At 39.3% G+C, this 11,817-nt stretch overlaps 1 protein-coding gene across 1 annotated transcript; it reads right to left on the reverse strand.

Moving 5' to 3' along the window:
* Positions 1–7,844: 7,844 nt before the first annotated feature.
* evx1 (even-skipped homeobox 1) lies at positions 7,845–11,229 on the reverse strand. The gene is made up of 3 exons (XM_038279223.1): positions 10,798–11,229; positions 9,849–10,087; positions 7,845–9,571 (listed from the first exon to the last, which is right to left on the reverse strand). The coding sequence occupies exons 1-3, from the start codon at positions 11,114–11,116 to the stop codon at positions 9,035–9,037; spliced, it is 1,095 nt and encodes a 364-aa protein (XP_038135151.1). The 5' UTR covers positions 11,117–11,229; the 3' UTR covers positions 7,845–9,034.
* Positions 11,230–11,817: the final 588 nt, after the last annotated feature.

The following is an 11,817-nucleotide window of genomic DNA, read 5'->3' on the forward strand; positions in this document are numbered from 1 at the left end:
AATGACAAGGCAGGATGGTCTCCTGACTAAATCACAAGACACAGTGCAGCATCCCCTTGCACAAATGATTTATAAGCACACATTAATTTTATAATCATCATTGAATAAACCTGACAGAAGCTTTTTAAATTAAAAATGTCTGGATTAGTGTTGAGTTCCAAGCTTTATAGAGTAGCCCAACAAAGCCTTGTTATGGCTTAGAAAACATGCAAATTGAACCGAATCGACAGGTCCTGACTTAGTAATGGAAAGTTGTTGAGATCTTTGTTAGCTTGCAATATACAATATATAGATACTGGCCTATGCCTCTGAAAAGGGAGTTGTTAGGGTCTTTGTTTGCCTGGCTGACCAGGCGAGATGTCTTGACCCCCTTCATGGCTATGAGGATTAAGATGATAGTGGGAAGGAATCAACTCTATCACTGTACTTTATGTTTTTGAGTCCACCCCATCTGTTTAAGGTTGATTTTCATTCTTTACATAAATGGCTTCGTTTACACCCCTTTCAAACCACCTGTCTTCTTTGTCCAAAATGTGAAGATTCTGGTCCTCAAAAGAATGTCCTTTGTCCATTAGGTGTAGATGTACAGCTTGTCTTGTAGATGTAGTGTCTTGTCCAGAGGAGGCTGCTCGCCTTTGTTAAGTCAGAGCCAACGCTCTGACCAATGAGCGCAACGTACTGTGACGTAGTAAGTGCGACAGAAAGCTGGTGGGGGAGTGTAAACAAACAGCCTGTCAGTAAAACGGCGAATACGTCCTTCTTAAAAATGAATGAGCATAGAGCCTCTTCCTGCTCACGTTTCAACGAAAACCCCAAGTCTAATCCTTCCAAAACTGATTCCAAAGCTGAGTCAAATGAGAACTGTTCAACAGTTGTTGCCATCTTATTGCGCTTTCTCCAGCGATGCGCAGCTTTTCGTCACGCCCTTAAATCCCCGCCTGCATTGCATCCATTGTCTTGTCCAGAGGAGGCTGCTCGCCTTTGTTAAGTCATGCGTCTGTGGAGAATTTTTTTTTTCTTCTATATAAAGATCAGAGCATTCCTCACCGCATTGAACTGCATACACCCAGAGATGGGGGATCTGGAGTCAACAAGTCATCTCTTTGTCATGTATTTGTTCTACCCAGCCACTGAACCAGGTGAGTCGAATCTGGTTTAACCTGTGCAGATTGGACTCACCTGGTGAGAACAAATACATGACATAGAGATGACTTGATGTCTCCAGATCCCCCATCTCTGCATACACCACTCCGCTCATAATCGGTCTGGGGGTTGTGTTACTAGGATGCAGAAGTCTCTGTCTAAGGGTCTTGCTTGGTTTGAAATGTACTGGTATTGTATGTTTGGAGAAAATCCTCTTGAGTTTTTTAGACTCCATCAACATATGGGATGTTACATTTTTTGTGTTTAATCTTCTCACGGTTATGATCTGCTGCGTATCTTTTGGATCTCCTTGCTGATTTGACAAACGCCCAGTTTGGGTATCCACAGATTTGGAGAGCATCTTTGATGTGTTTCTGATTTATGTGCTCCCCTTCTGTTTTTGTAGCAACATGCTCGGCCCGGTGTTGTAAGGTTTTGATGACAGAAAGATTGTGTTCCAATGGGTGGTGTGAGTCCAAAAGAAGATATTGGTCTGTGTCAGTGGATTTTCTATGCACTTCAATGCTGAGGTTTCCATCTCCTTCCATGCTCACCAAACAGTCCAGAAAAGGTAGCTTGTTGTCATTGGCATCCTCTCTGGTAAACTTGATGCTTACTCTAATTGAAAATACACCCAAAAAGTTCTTAGCTGCTTTTAGCATGACTTTCCTTGGACTAAATTTAAACTATGAATTTATTTCTTATCTTTTTATGTAATTTATTTATAACATTAATTTCTTGCTGTCTTTTAACAAAAGGCAAGACAGGGACAATTACCCTCATTTGTTAGACAAAAAATTTTGTCCTGGTGTTTGATTGGCACAAAACATAGATAGGAAATGTGGAACAAACATGGCCAATCATTTCAGAAACAAATATGTTTGAGTTTGGTTTTGGCTTAGAAATGTATCCTTTAATGCTTTTGCAGTTTAGCCTGAAACACTGGAAAGCAATATCTGAAGTATATATATATATATTTGGCATGATGAAATATATGCATCCTGTTAAATCTGTAAAAAAAAAAAAAAACAGAAAAAAACAACAACAAAATACTCAGCATTGGAGAAAGGAATATTTAGATGAAGATCAAACAGGACGGTGGTAGTGTGATGTTTACCGCTGTGTTGTTTTTTTGGGGGACCTTTGAAGCTTCCAGCATTTAACGGATGGGACTATTACTTCTTAGCCTGATAAACCAGACTAAATGTGAGATTAAATGTGTAATTTAGTCTGGCCCTGATGAATGAGACATCGGAAGATTGTTGATGAGAACAACCCGTTGTTTTTCAAACCATGTCTGTGTCTATTGGCCAACGCTCTGACCAATGAGCGCAACGTACTGTGACGTAGTAAGTGCGACAGAAAGCTGGTGGGGGAGTGTAAACAAACAGCCTGTCAGTAAAACGGCGAATACGTCCTTCTTAAAAATGAATGAGCATAGAGCCTCTTCCTGCTCATGTTTCAACGAAAACCCCAAGTCTAATCCTTCCAAAACTGATTCCAAAGCTGAGTCAAATGAGAACTGTTCAACAGTTGTTGCCATCTTATTGCGCTTTCTCCAGCGATGCGCAGCTTTTCGTCACGCCCTTAAATCCCCGCCTGCATTGCATCCAGAAATTCATAACACATCTCTACTTTGTGAATTGCCTGCCAGTTCTAGGGCCTGGGGCATTGATCGAGACTACAGTAGACAACTCGCAGGGAAAAATGGTTTTGACTGCTGGCTTCTGGGGCTAGTTTGCTAGGCTAATTACTTCTGCTTTCCCTCATAAAATCCTAAGGAGGAATGCCTGACTATTTGTTGGAACCTTGAATGCAACAGGGCAATAATTTGAGGCACAGCATCAATTCCACCGCTGAAAGATTCTGCAAAAAAAATAAATGAAGTTTAAAATTTGGCTTCCCTTGTGCTTCTGACTGATGTTTCAATCTGTCTCCACGGTTACCTTTGTTAAGGATTATTACGCTAAATAGATACCTGCTAAAAATTGTCTTAGGGAAAATCATGTCATGCAATGTCAGGAAGTCAGATAGATAAATGTCCAGAAGATGAAACCAAAATTGAAGATTATCTTGCATCATGTGATGACCTGTAGAAACCAGGCAAAGTGAACTTAAAATCTCCAGATCTAATTTCTAGATTTCTAAGAAATAAGTATTAGGTGTAAAGTATTTTAAGTGATTGTGATCAGGAGTGGAGACTGACAAGTTTGAAGTAAAAAAATCTTGCATTGTTCTCCTATAAGTGATAAAATAGTCCCTTATCAACAGTCACAAGGTGATGCAAAAAATTAAGCGAGCAGGCTGTCTAGAACACACATATCATTCTGCTTTAAACATATGTATAAAATTGAATGTATTTAAATAAAAATCTAGTTTTGTTCAGTAATTTTTTTTTCCTGTGGCTCAAAATGTTGATCTGTAATTTGGAGTTTAATATTTATGGTTGATATAACTATTATCAATGATCAAGCATATGTCTTTTGTGAGTTATTTACCCACTTTTACAATGTATGTACTAATCTATACTAATCTATGGTATTAAATGTCTATATGGTCTAAAATACTCTACATATAATGAGTATGTGTTTTAGATTTAGGTATAAACTCTGACACATGATTTATATTGTTGTTGCTCTGGCTCTATGTTTAGAATAATTGTCCTTCTGGAGGAGGAACGTCTACCTTAGTCTTTTGCAGCGTACCTCCATTAATCTTCACATCAACTCTTAACAGTTATCTTACCTGATAGAGAAAAGCATCCCTACATCACCATGCAACCAACACCTTGTTTGACTGTGTGGATTCATGGATATAATTTGTGTTCATTCATTTTGACTTGTGTTTAGGTGAAAACGTATATTATTTTTTGTCAAATCGGACCAGAGCATCTCTAAAACTTGCTGTGCCCCATGTCTTTTGTCCACCTTTCAAATAGGCTCCGCATTGTTGTTGTTTTTCTTTTATAGCAATGTCATTCATGTCCAGAAGTTGTTGCTGCATAGAGAAAAACATATTTTTAAAATAAACCTCTTTCAAGTACATGAATTCAACTATTTCACATTCAGGATTTTTTTTTGTAAAATAAACATCTGCTTTCATTCTTTTTTTTTTTGGTCTGACTTTATATTAAAGTAGATAAAATAAATTTAGAATTTTTTTAAGGTTAAAAACAAAAAAACATCCTTGCACTGCAAAAAGAGTCTAGAAATAAGTAAATTAAGTGTATTTACCCTTAATTTGAGAAGGTAAATAAGATGATTTGCCAATGGTATGAGCATTTTTACTCTCAAAATAAAATAATTAGATAATATGCACTTGGAATAAGAAAATGTAATTGCTTTTTTCTTATTTTAAATGTAAATTGTCTTGTCCCACTGGTAAAGTGTCTCACCTCCTAAATTCAAGACAAACTCAACCTATTTTATGAAAAAATGACTTATTTAGTTAAATTTTTTGCAATCAGAATTCTGAACATTCCTTTAAAATAGTCAAGGAAACTTGTTTAACCAATAATGTATCTTCAGGAATGTAGTTTATTTAACGGTGTCACACCGATTATCACCAAAAATGAATTGCACTTTGGAAATACAAAATGAATCAGGAAAAAGATTTGTAAATTGTTTAAGAACTAATAGTGAAAATCTGGAAATGATTCATAACAATGTAAAGCACTGGAGTTACTTAAGGTAAAACATAAAATATCACATTTTAATAAAGTTATTGTGAATAGCGCAGAAGCTCGCAGCAGCCGGGGACCATTTCCTCTCTATATTCGTTTGGCTGTCTTCTGTGCGCCGTAAATAATTCCTGATAAAGATTCCCCAAACCCCCCCTCCAAAAAAAAAAACAAACAACAAAAATGACTTTCACGTCCCCATCCCTCCCTACCCAGACTGATTTAACGTGACCTCCGTTTCCAAATGATATTGGAAGGCCGTTTAAACAGATGAAGGCTTAAATAGTCTTGCTTGTATGCGCATTAATCTCCCATTCATCATCATTACTTTGCGATCGGTCCGTTCACGCCTCCGCCAGGTTTTTTTTTTTTTTTGCACTACGACGGCGCTCTGTAAATTAGGGTGTAATCCAATTTAACCAGCAGCGGCAGCAGCCACCGATCACCCCCCCCCCCCCCCCCCCCCCCCCCCCGCTCAGTGGACAGCTGCACTGCACCGCCCCTATCAAAACGCTTTGTGTTTTAGTTGTGGGAGCTGAGGGAACCCTCCACCAATCCTCGCTAATAGGATCTTATAAGTCGGGTGTAATTGCTGTTTTACGCGCAATCTATACAAGCCCATCTTCCAACTCAGTCATCCTCGTGCAATTAACTGTCTGCACTGATGCTGCCGCTGAGGATATGCTCGCATCTATATGTGCGGCTGGGTAAATGTGGTTGTAATTTGCCTCACTTTAATGTGTCATTTTGGCAGGCTCTGCTTTGCAGATCTAAAAAAAGAAAAAAAAGAGGAAGAGGCCCAAACCGTTCAAAACAAGATATTTGAAAGAGCAGCCTGATTCTCATCTTTGTTTTAATGCATGCTTAAAAAAAAGAAATAGAAAAAAAAGAAAGCTATTTTCCTGCTTGACCCTTGTTTCTGTATCAGCCTGATAGTTTACATAAATCTGCCCGACCCGGGAGGCTTAAACGCTGTATTATTCCAAACATATGCATTTTAATCAGCTTGGTCACACTTACAAGGACTCCAGTTAATAAGGCCATCAATCAAACGCGTGTAGTGGAGAGAGAGGGTGGGGGGGAGTGAGGAGGAGTGGGTAGGGGGTGGGTCACTGTGCAGGGGGTTTATTATTTTGTAGAATACAACATTACAACAAGCGAGATAAGAAAAGCAGTTTTATGATATTTGGTGGAATATTTTACTCCCATTTACATCTGAAATGGTTTGGAGAAACTAATATTCCTTTTTATTCAACATATACTATATATGTTAATTATTTTAATGCTGAGTCTCAGGGCTTACGTCTATCCTTTTACAGTTAGGTTAGAGAGCGATTTAAATATTTAACAAAAAAAAAAAAAATAGCAATAATAATTGTTTTTTATATGTGTAGGCCTACACATAAAAGTATTAGACCTGACAAGCCCTTATGAGTTGCGTAAAAAGCACTCAGTTCTGCAACAAATGTTAACAAATTATTTGTTTATGTCCATGGACAAACAACAAAAGTAATTTGCCAAATGTAAACATAAGCTTTAGAATGTGTTAAAATATTTGTTGTATAGGAAAATGACATATTATGATATATAGTTGTTCAAAATAGAAGAGTTTAACAAATGCACATTTACTTTAACTAAATGTGGTAAAACTCTTAAGTAGTGTCAGGTAATGTGAAAGTAGACATTATGGTATAATATTTTTCTTTAATTTGCTTTTATGTTTTTTCTAAATAATGTAACATTGTGACATTGATTTACTTGTATGATGATTAAAATGACAACACATCTCAATGGTTCCATGATGGCTGACTATTTCACATTTTGTATTATTTTAAAGCTTAATGCAAAATAATAATTCACATAGCCTGGTATAATTTAACTAAGCTACTGCATACCTAAGTGTTTTTGAGTTATACCACAGATTCATAGGTCTCAAACCCTTTTATGTGTGGCTGTGAAGACCGGCCTGTTTTAAATATCTCCTAAAGGGGTTTTAAATAGCAAAACTGAAGAAATCAAAAATGTTTTCAATTTAAAAGACAAACATTTATTCAGTAATAAAGGAAAAGTCAAATGTAACTTGAATTGCAAGCAATTACAAATGCATTTAATAGGTAATTCTAAAAAAAAGAATAATATAGTTTGCAGTTTATAATAGCTGTCTCTGCTGGAGTCACATTATTGCTCTATGAAACTGCTGACTAATTATCAAGCTTACAAACAAGTCAGATATATGTATTTCTCTTGGCAAAGTATTTGCTTGTATTTATTTTTTTTTTCAGGTTCCCGAATCATCAAGGCCCTTTCAAATTAAAAGTGAAAATCTAAATGACAACATCACGATAAAAAAAAATTAAATAAAATGTATTTTTAAAGGCACATTTAACATCTACATCCTACCCCTTAGATGTATCCGTTCAAGTGCAAAGAACAAGTGAAAATAGTTGAAATGGTAATTGGTTTTATTGTTTATTTTTGCTGCAGTTACGCAGTCATCCAATATCACAATGTCCAATTTCAATACAAAATACTAATTGAAAATAAGGACTAATCTGTGATATCAAATGCATTTTTAAAGCTTCCAAATCTGCGCGCAATCTCTGCGGGCCTCGTGTTTTCCCTCAATCCCATGAAAACCGCCTTCATTTGCTCATCCCTGCAGCCAATTAAGATCACCGTGATTGTTTGCGTTCTTCCTTAAAAGATCGATGCTTCTTCGTCTCTCTCTCTCCAATACCCAGACAACTAATTCTGTTTCTATTAAGTGGTTCAAGAGAAAATATGAGTGGCGTTAACGGAGCCCGGGGACTACTTAGCTGTCACGGTCAATCTCTCAGTCCCGTCAGGAGATATAGTGGAGGGTGTCTGGGGGCCACGGTGGGGTGTTTTGACAGCGATCACTTGAGAGCTAAAATAGTGTCCAAAGAAGAAATCATGGGAATTTGTCCTGAGTTAAAAAGGAACGAAAAAAAAGTGTCTGAAATGGAAATAATGCAGGCTTATTGAAGAATTTTAGGCTTTAAAAATGACACATTGATATAATTTATTACAAATCAGATATTACAGTCTGAAAATCATGAACAAATAAGCACAAATAATAATAACAATAATAATAATAATAACAACACAAAACGAATAAAGAGAACACAACAAAATATAGAGCTACCCAAAACAAACACTGGACTTTTATAACCTTCTTTTGTAAAGTCATTTAGGGTCGGTCAGTTATTGCGTTTATTAAAAATAATAAAGAAAAAAGTCGCACAATTGTAATTTTGAGATATCTAATTTTAACTCAAATAACAACATTGGGTGTCAGAAAAGTTTAGCCAATTCTATGTGGTCGATTCACCTTTTACAAACAGGTTATGTCCTTAAGTAGACACATTTTTGCTTTCAATTCTGAAAACCGATGAAAGATAAATATATGTCTTGTCAAAAGGACTTTATTTTCCAACCACAGGTCGATTTTCTGCTTAAGCGTAGACATAAAAAAAATCTATGACTTGATTTCATTTGATCGGATATAAAATCGGTGCGTCATATTATCAAGGGAGGAATGCAAAAAAAGGAAGAGTGCTTGGTGTCTTACTATTTTCTCCTCATTGTGATTGTCCCTTCTCCATCCTCCTCTGGGTCCCCCTCCCTCCCCGATCCATCTCCTGCACCAAGCAGTAGCCTAAGCGCTGTTCAGTAATCCGATCCCTCGGCGCCTTGTTATACCTTTTGGCAGCAACGATCCCTTTCTGCTAGTATTGCCATTAATTCAACGACTCTTACATATACATCACTTACTAATTTTACTTGCATGTGCACATTTCGGCCCGTGCCACCGACGCCGCTGCCTCCACCAGGACCCCGATGTTGAGGGTTGCTTCTAATGAGATGGCTATAGTCTGCTTTATAGGAAAAAAAACCCCTAGTTAAAAAAGAGAGATGGAACGCATCAGTCTTGCGTAACTTACAATAGGCCTACAGGTAGACTGTTTTGGAGACAAGCAATAACAGTGATATAAGATTTCAATGGGACCATTAAAGTGATCTTCTGGAAATCCCTTCTTTCTTTTTTTTATTTTTATTTTTCTGTCCTGGCTATGAAAGGGGATGATATTCTAATTAGGGTAGATCCGTTGTGCGCCTGCTTGTTCACCGATTTCTTCATGCTGTTTTAGTCCTGCTCCGATAACGCAGACAGATTTACTTTGTTTGGTTTCATCTGGTCAGAGGCACCTTTTCCCTTTGGTCTAATGTCACAGGTGAAGTTTTGCTGAGAATTGATGGCGTAAAAGTGACAAAAGCGTCCGTCCTGCTCGTGGGAGTGCAGGGAAAGTCTGAGGCGGCTGGCCTGCTGGCGATCCCATTGGACTGACTTGTGTGGCAAGCCAGGCAGGAACAGGGACTCCCACCCGGGCCGAGACCATGGGTCGGTCCTGATGGGTATAAGGAAGGGTGCCTGAAGGAGCATAGAAGCTCTGGCCTCTGGTAGGGGTGAGACAACATTCGGAAACTGTCAAGGGATCTCAGCGGGGTTGAAAAGGGCGTGGCACCGGGGGCTGGGTTGCCTCCAACACCGACGCTCAGAGGTGAGTAGTAGGGCAGAGGCAGGTGCGAAGGGAAGGGGTAGTGTAGGTTCCCCGTTGCCGCAGCGTGGCTCATCATGTAGGTGTAGAAGGCCGGATCGGCGGGGTGAGGCCACGTCATGGCCAAGCGCTGGCGTTTGTCTTTCATTCTGCGGTTCTGGAACCACACCTGCAACAGAGACACATTGGGTCAAATATTAACCACAGCCCTCCCTCTGACCAACAACAACAAAAGCTGGATCGTACAGTGCTTCCGCTTTTACGCACACAGGCCCAACTTCCAATTAACTAATTTCTTCCAATAGATTGGGAAAAATGGAAAATGTTTTTCAAAATCACGTCATGCAACTCTTAAATATGCCCCCCTTTGTGCATCTGAAGCGTGATTCTCTCTTTTTTGTGAATTAAGCCAAACATGTTGACATTTCTACTAATAAAAATCTTACTTTAATGGTGGTTTCGGGTAGATTTAGTGCAGCCGCCAGTTCGCATCTTCTTGGCCTGGACACGTAGTTTTCCCGGTAGAACTCCTTCTCCAGACGAGCGATTTGCTCCCGGGTGAACGCTGTTCGATACCGGCGGATCTGGTCCGCTCCATAGGCCAGAGAGCCCTGACCCTGGACTGTCTTACTCGGATCTGCACCGGTCTCACCCGGAGAATGACCAGGGGAATCTACATTTCGACCTGAACCAACATGCACAATAATATATCATTTTTAAAAGGCAATAAAATGATATAAGCACAGGTGCAGTTATTATTTAGCCATATTTCAAAGGTCATTTCGCTATCATAGCATAGATACATTTGAAAATGTAAATCAGCTCCACTATTACAGGGCCTGTCTGACATACATCTGTAACATGGCTTAGGTTACTCCATTCACATTTTATGCAAACAACACATAGTTAACAATACCTTGATATCAATGTGGTGAAAAAATCTCATGCACTTCTAAATGTATTATTAGTGTTTGCAGGCCTAGTTCCAATATATGATGCTCAGGTTTTGCACATTGAAAAGAAAATCATTATAAAAATGATTCATAATAATTCCAGTATTATATCCTGCAAAGGTTTATTTCCTGTGGTTCAGGCTACAGAAAACTATATTTTCTGCCCTGTTATAGTAAAAGAAAACACACAGGAAATGTTGCTGCCAAAGTCAGTGATGAGAATTTTTGGTTGGATTGTGGGTGTCACCGCAGCATTTTCAGCCACTTGACAGAACAGCTGCAGTAGATGTTATTGTTCTAATTTTAGAACAGGATTAGCCATTTTCGATTTTATTTAGTGGTGATACATTTAATCTTTATAACCAAATGCAGGGATCGATCATTGGGATAGCCTATTTAAAATTGCTTGCATGCAAACGCACACTGGAAAACAGCGTCCTACCATTAACCATTGGGTAGTCCATGCTCTCAGGCGTGCAGCTCACATCGATTTCCTCATAGAAGTCCGACTCGTTGTCCGAGCTGCTGCCGTCTTTGTGATGCCTTACCCCGGAGGAGGATACGGGGAGCGATCTGGCGTCGGCACACATGCTCCTTTTTGCGCTCTCCTCCGGCACCAGCTCCGTAGTCCTCTCCCGGGAGTAGGGCGCAGTGCCTGGGCTCAGGCAGCTCCTATGGACCGGTTTCCCCTGCGGTTCTCGCGTGGAGATTCCGGTGGCTCCATCCGCCGACCTCACCGCCACCTCCTCTCTGCTTTCCATCACCGGATTTGAAAAGCCTCGACTTCGCGGGAGAGCGAGAGGAGCCAGGAATGTGAGGAGGTGGATGTTCTCAGCTTGGGAGGCGGATGGTGGGGATGAGAGTGTTTCTTGGAGGCTAGAATCAATCCGGTGTGACCCTCAGAAAGGAGCGCTGCAGAGTGCGGAGCCGGAGCTCTGGGAGGGATCACCATTTACCCTCTCTCTCTTTCTCTCTCCCCTTCTACAGAGCTGTCATTTTTAACAGGCCAATCTTCAGGATGGTCCCCCCCTGATGACGCCACGCATTGATTAGAAATGTGGGTAAACATGAGGGAGAGAGGCGGGGTGGGGGGTAGATGACAGTTGGTCTATTTCAAACCAATGCACTGTATCTTTACATGCATACAGGTAGGCTACCTCATTTCCCATCAGTAAAAAACGTCATATCAGTGTGAGGACTCCTGATGCAAAAAATAAAAAATAACAGAAAATACAAAGTTTTTTTTCCCTTAATCTCTTTCTTATGAATAGCATTTTTTTTTTATTTCATTCGTTAAAGAATGTAATTGAATACCATTAGATATTTAAGCACAATTAACAGAATGTTAATTCAATATTAACGCAGGAATAATGTCTTAGCTTTGTTACACTGGTAGCCAAGTAATCAACATTTCGTTGTCAAGATTCACCTTGTGTTTTTGTGCAATGACAATAAAGGAAGT

The sequence above is a fragment of the Cyprinodon tularosa genome, unplaced genomic scaffold, assembly GCF_016077235.1.
Source record: "Cyprinodon tularosa strain WSP-4 unplaced genomic scaffold, ASM1607723v1 ctg149, whole genome shotgun sequence".
In the NCBI taxonomy this organism is placed as follows: domain Eukaryota; kingdom Metazoa; phylum Chordata; class Actinopteri; order Cyprinodontiformes; family Cyprinodontidae; genus Cyprinodon; species Cyprinodon tularosa.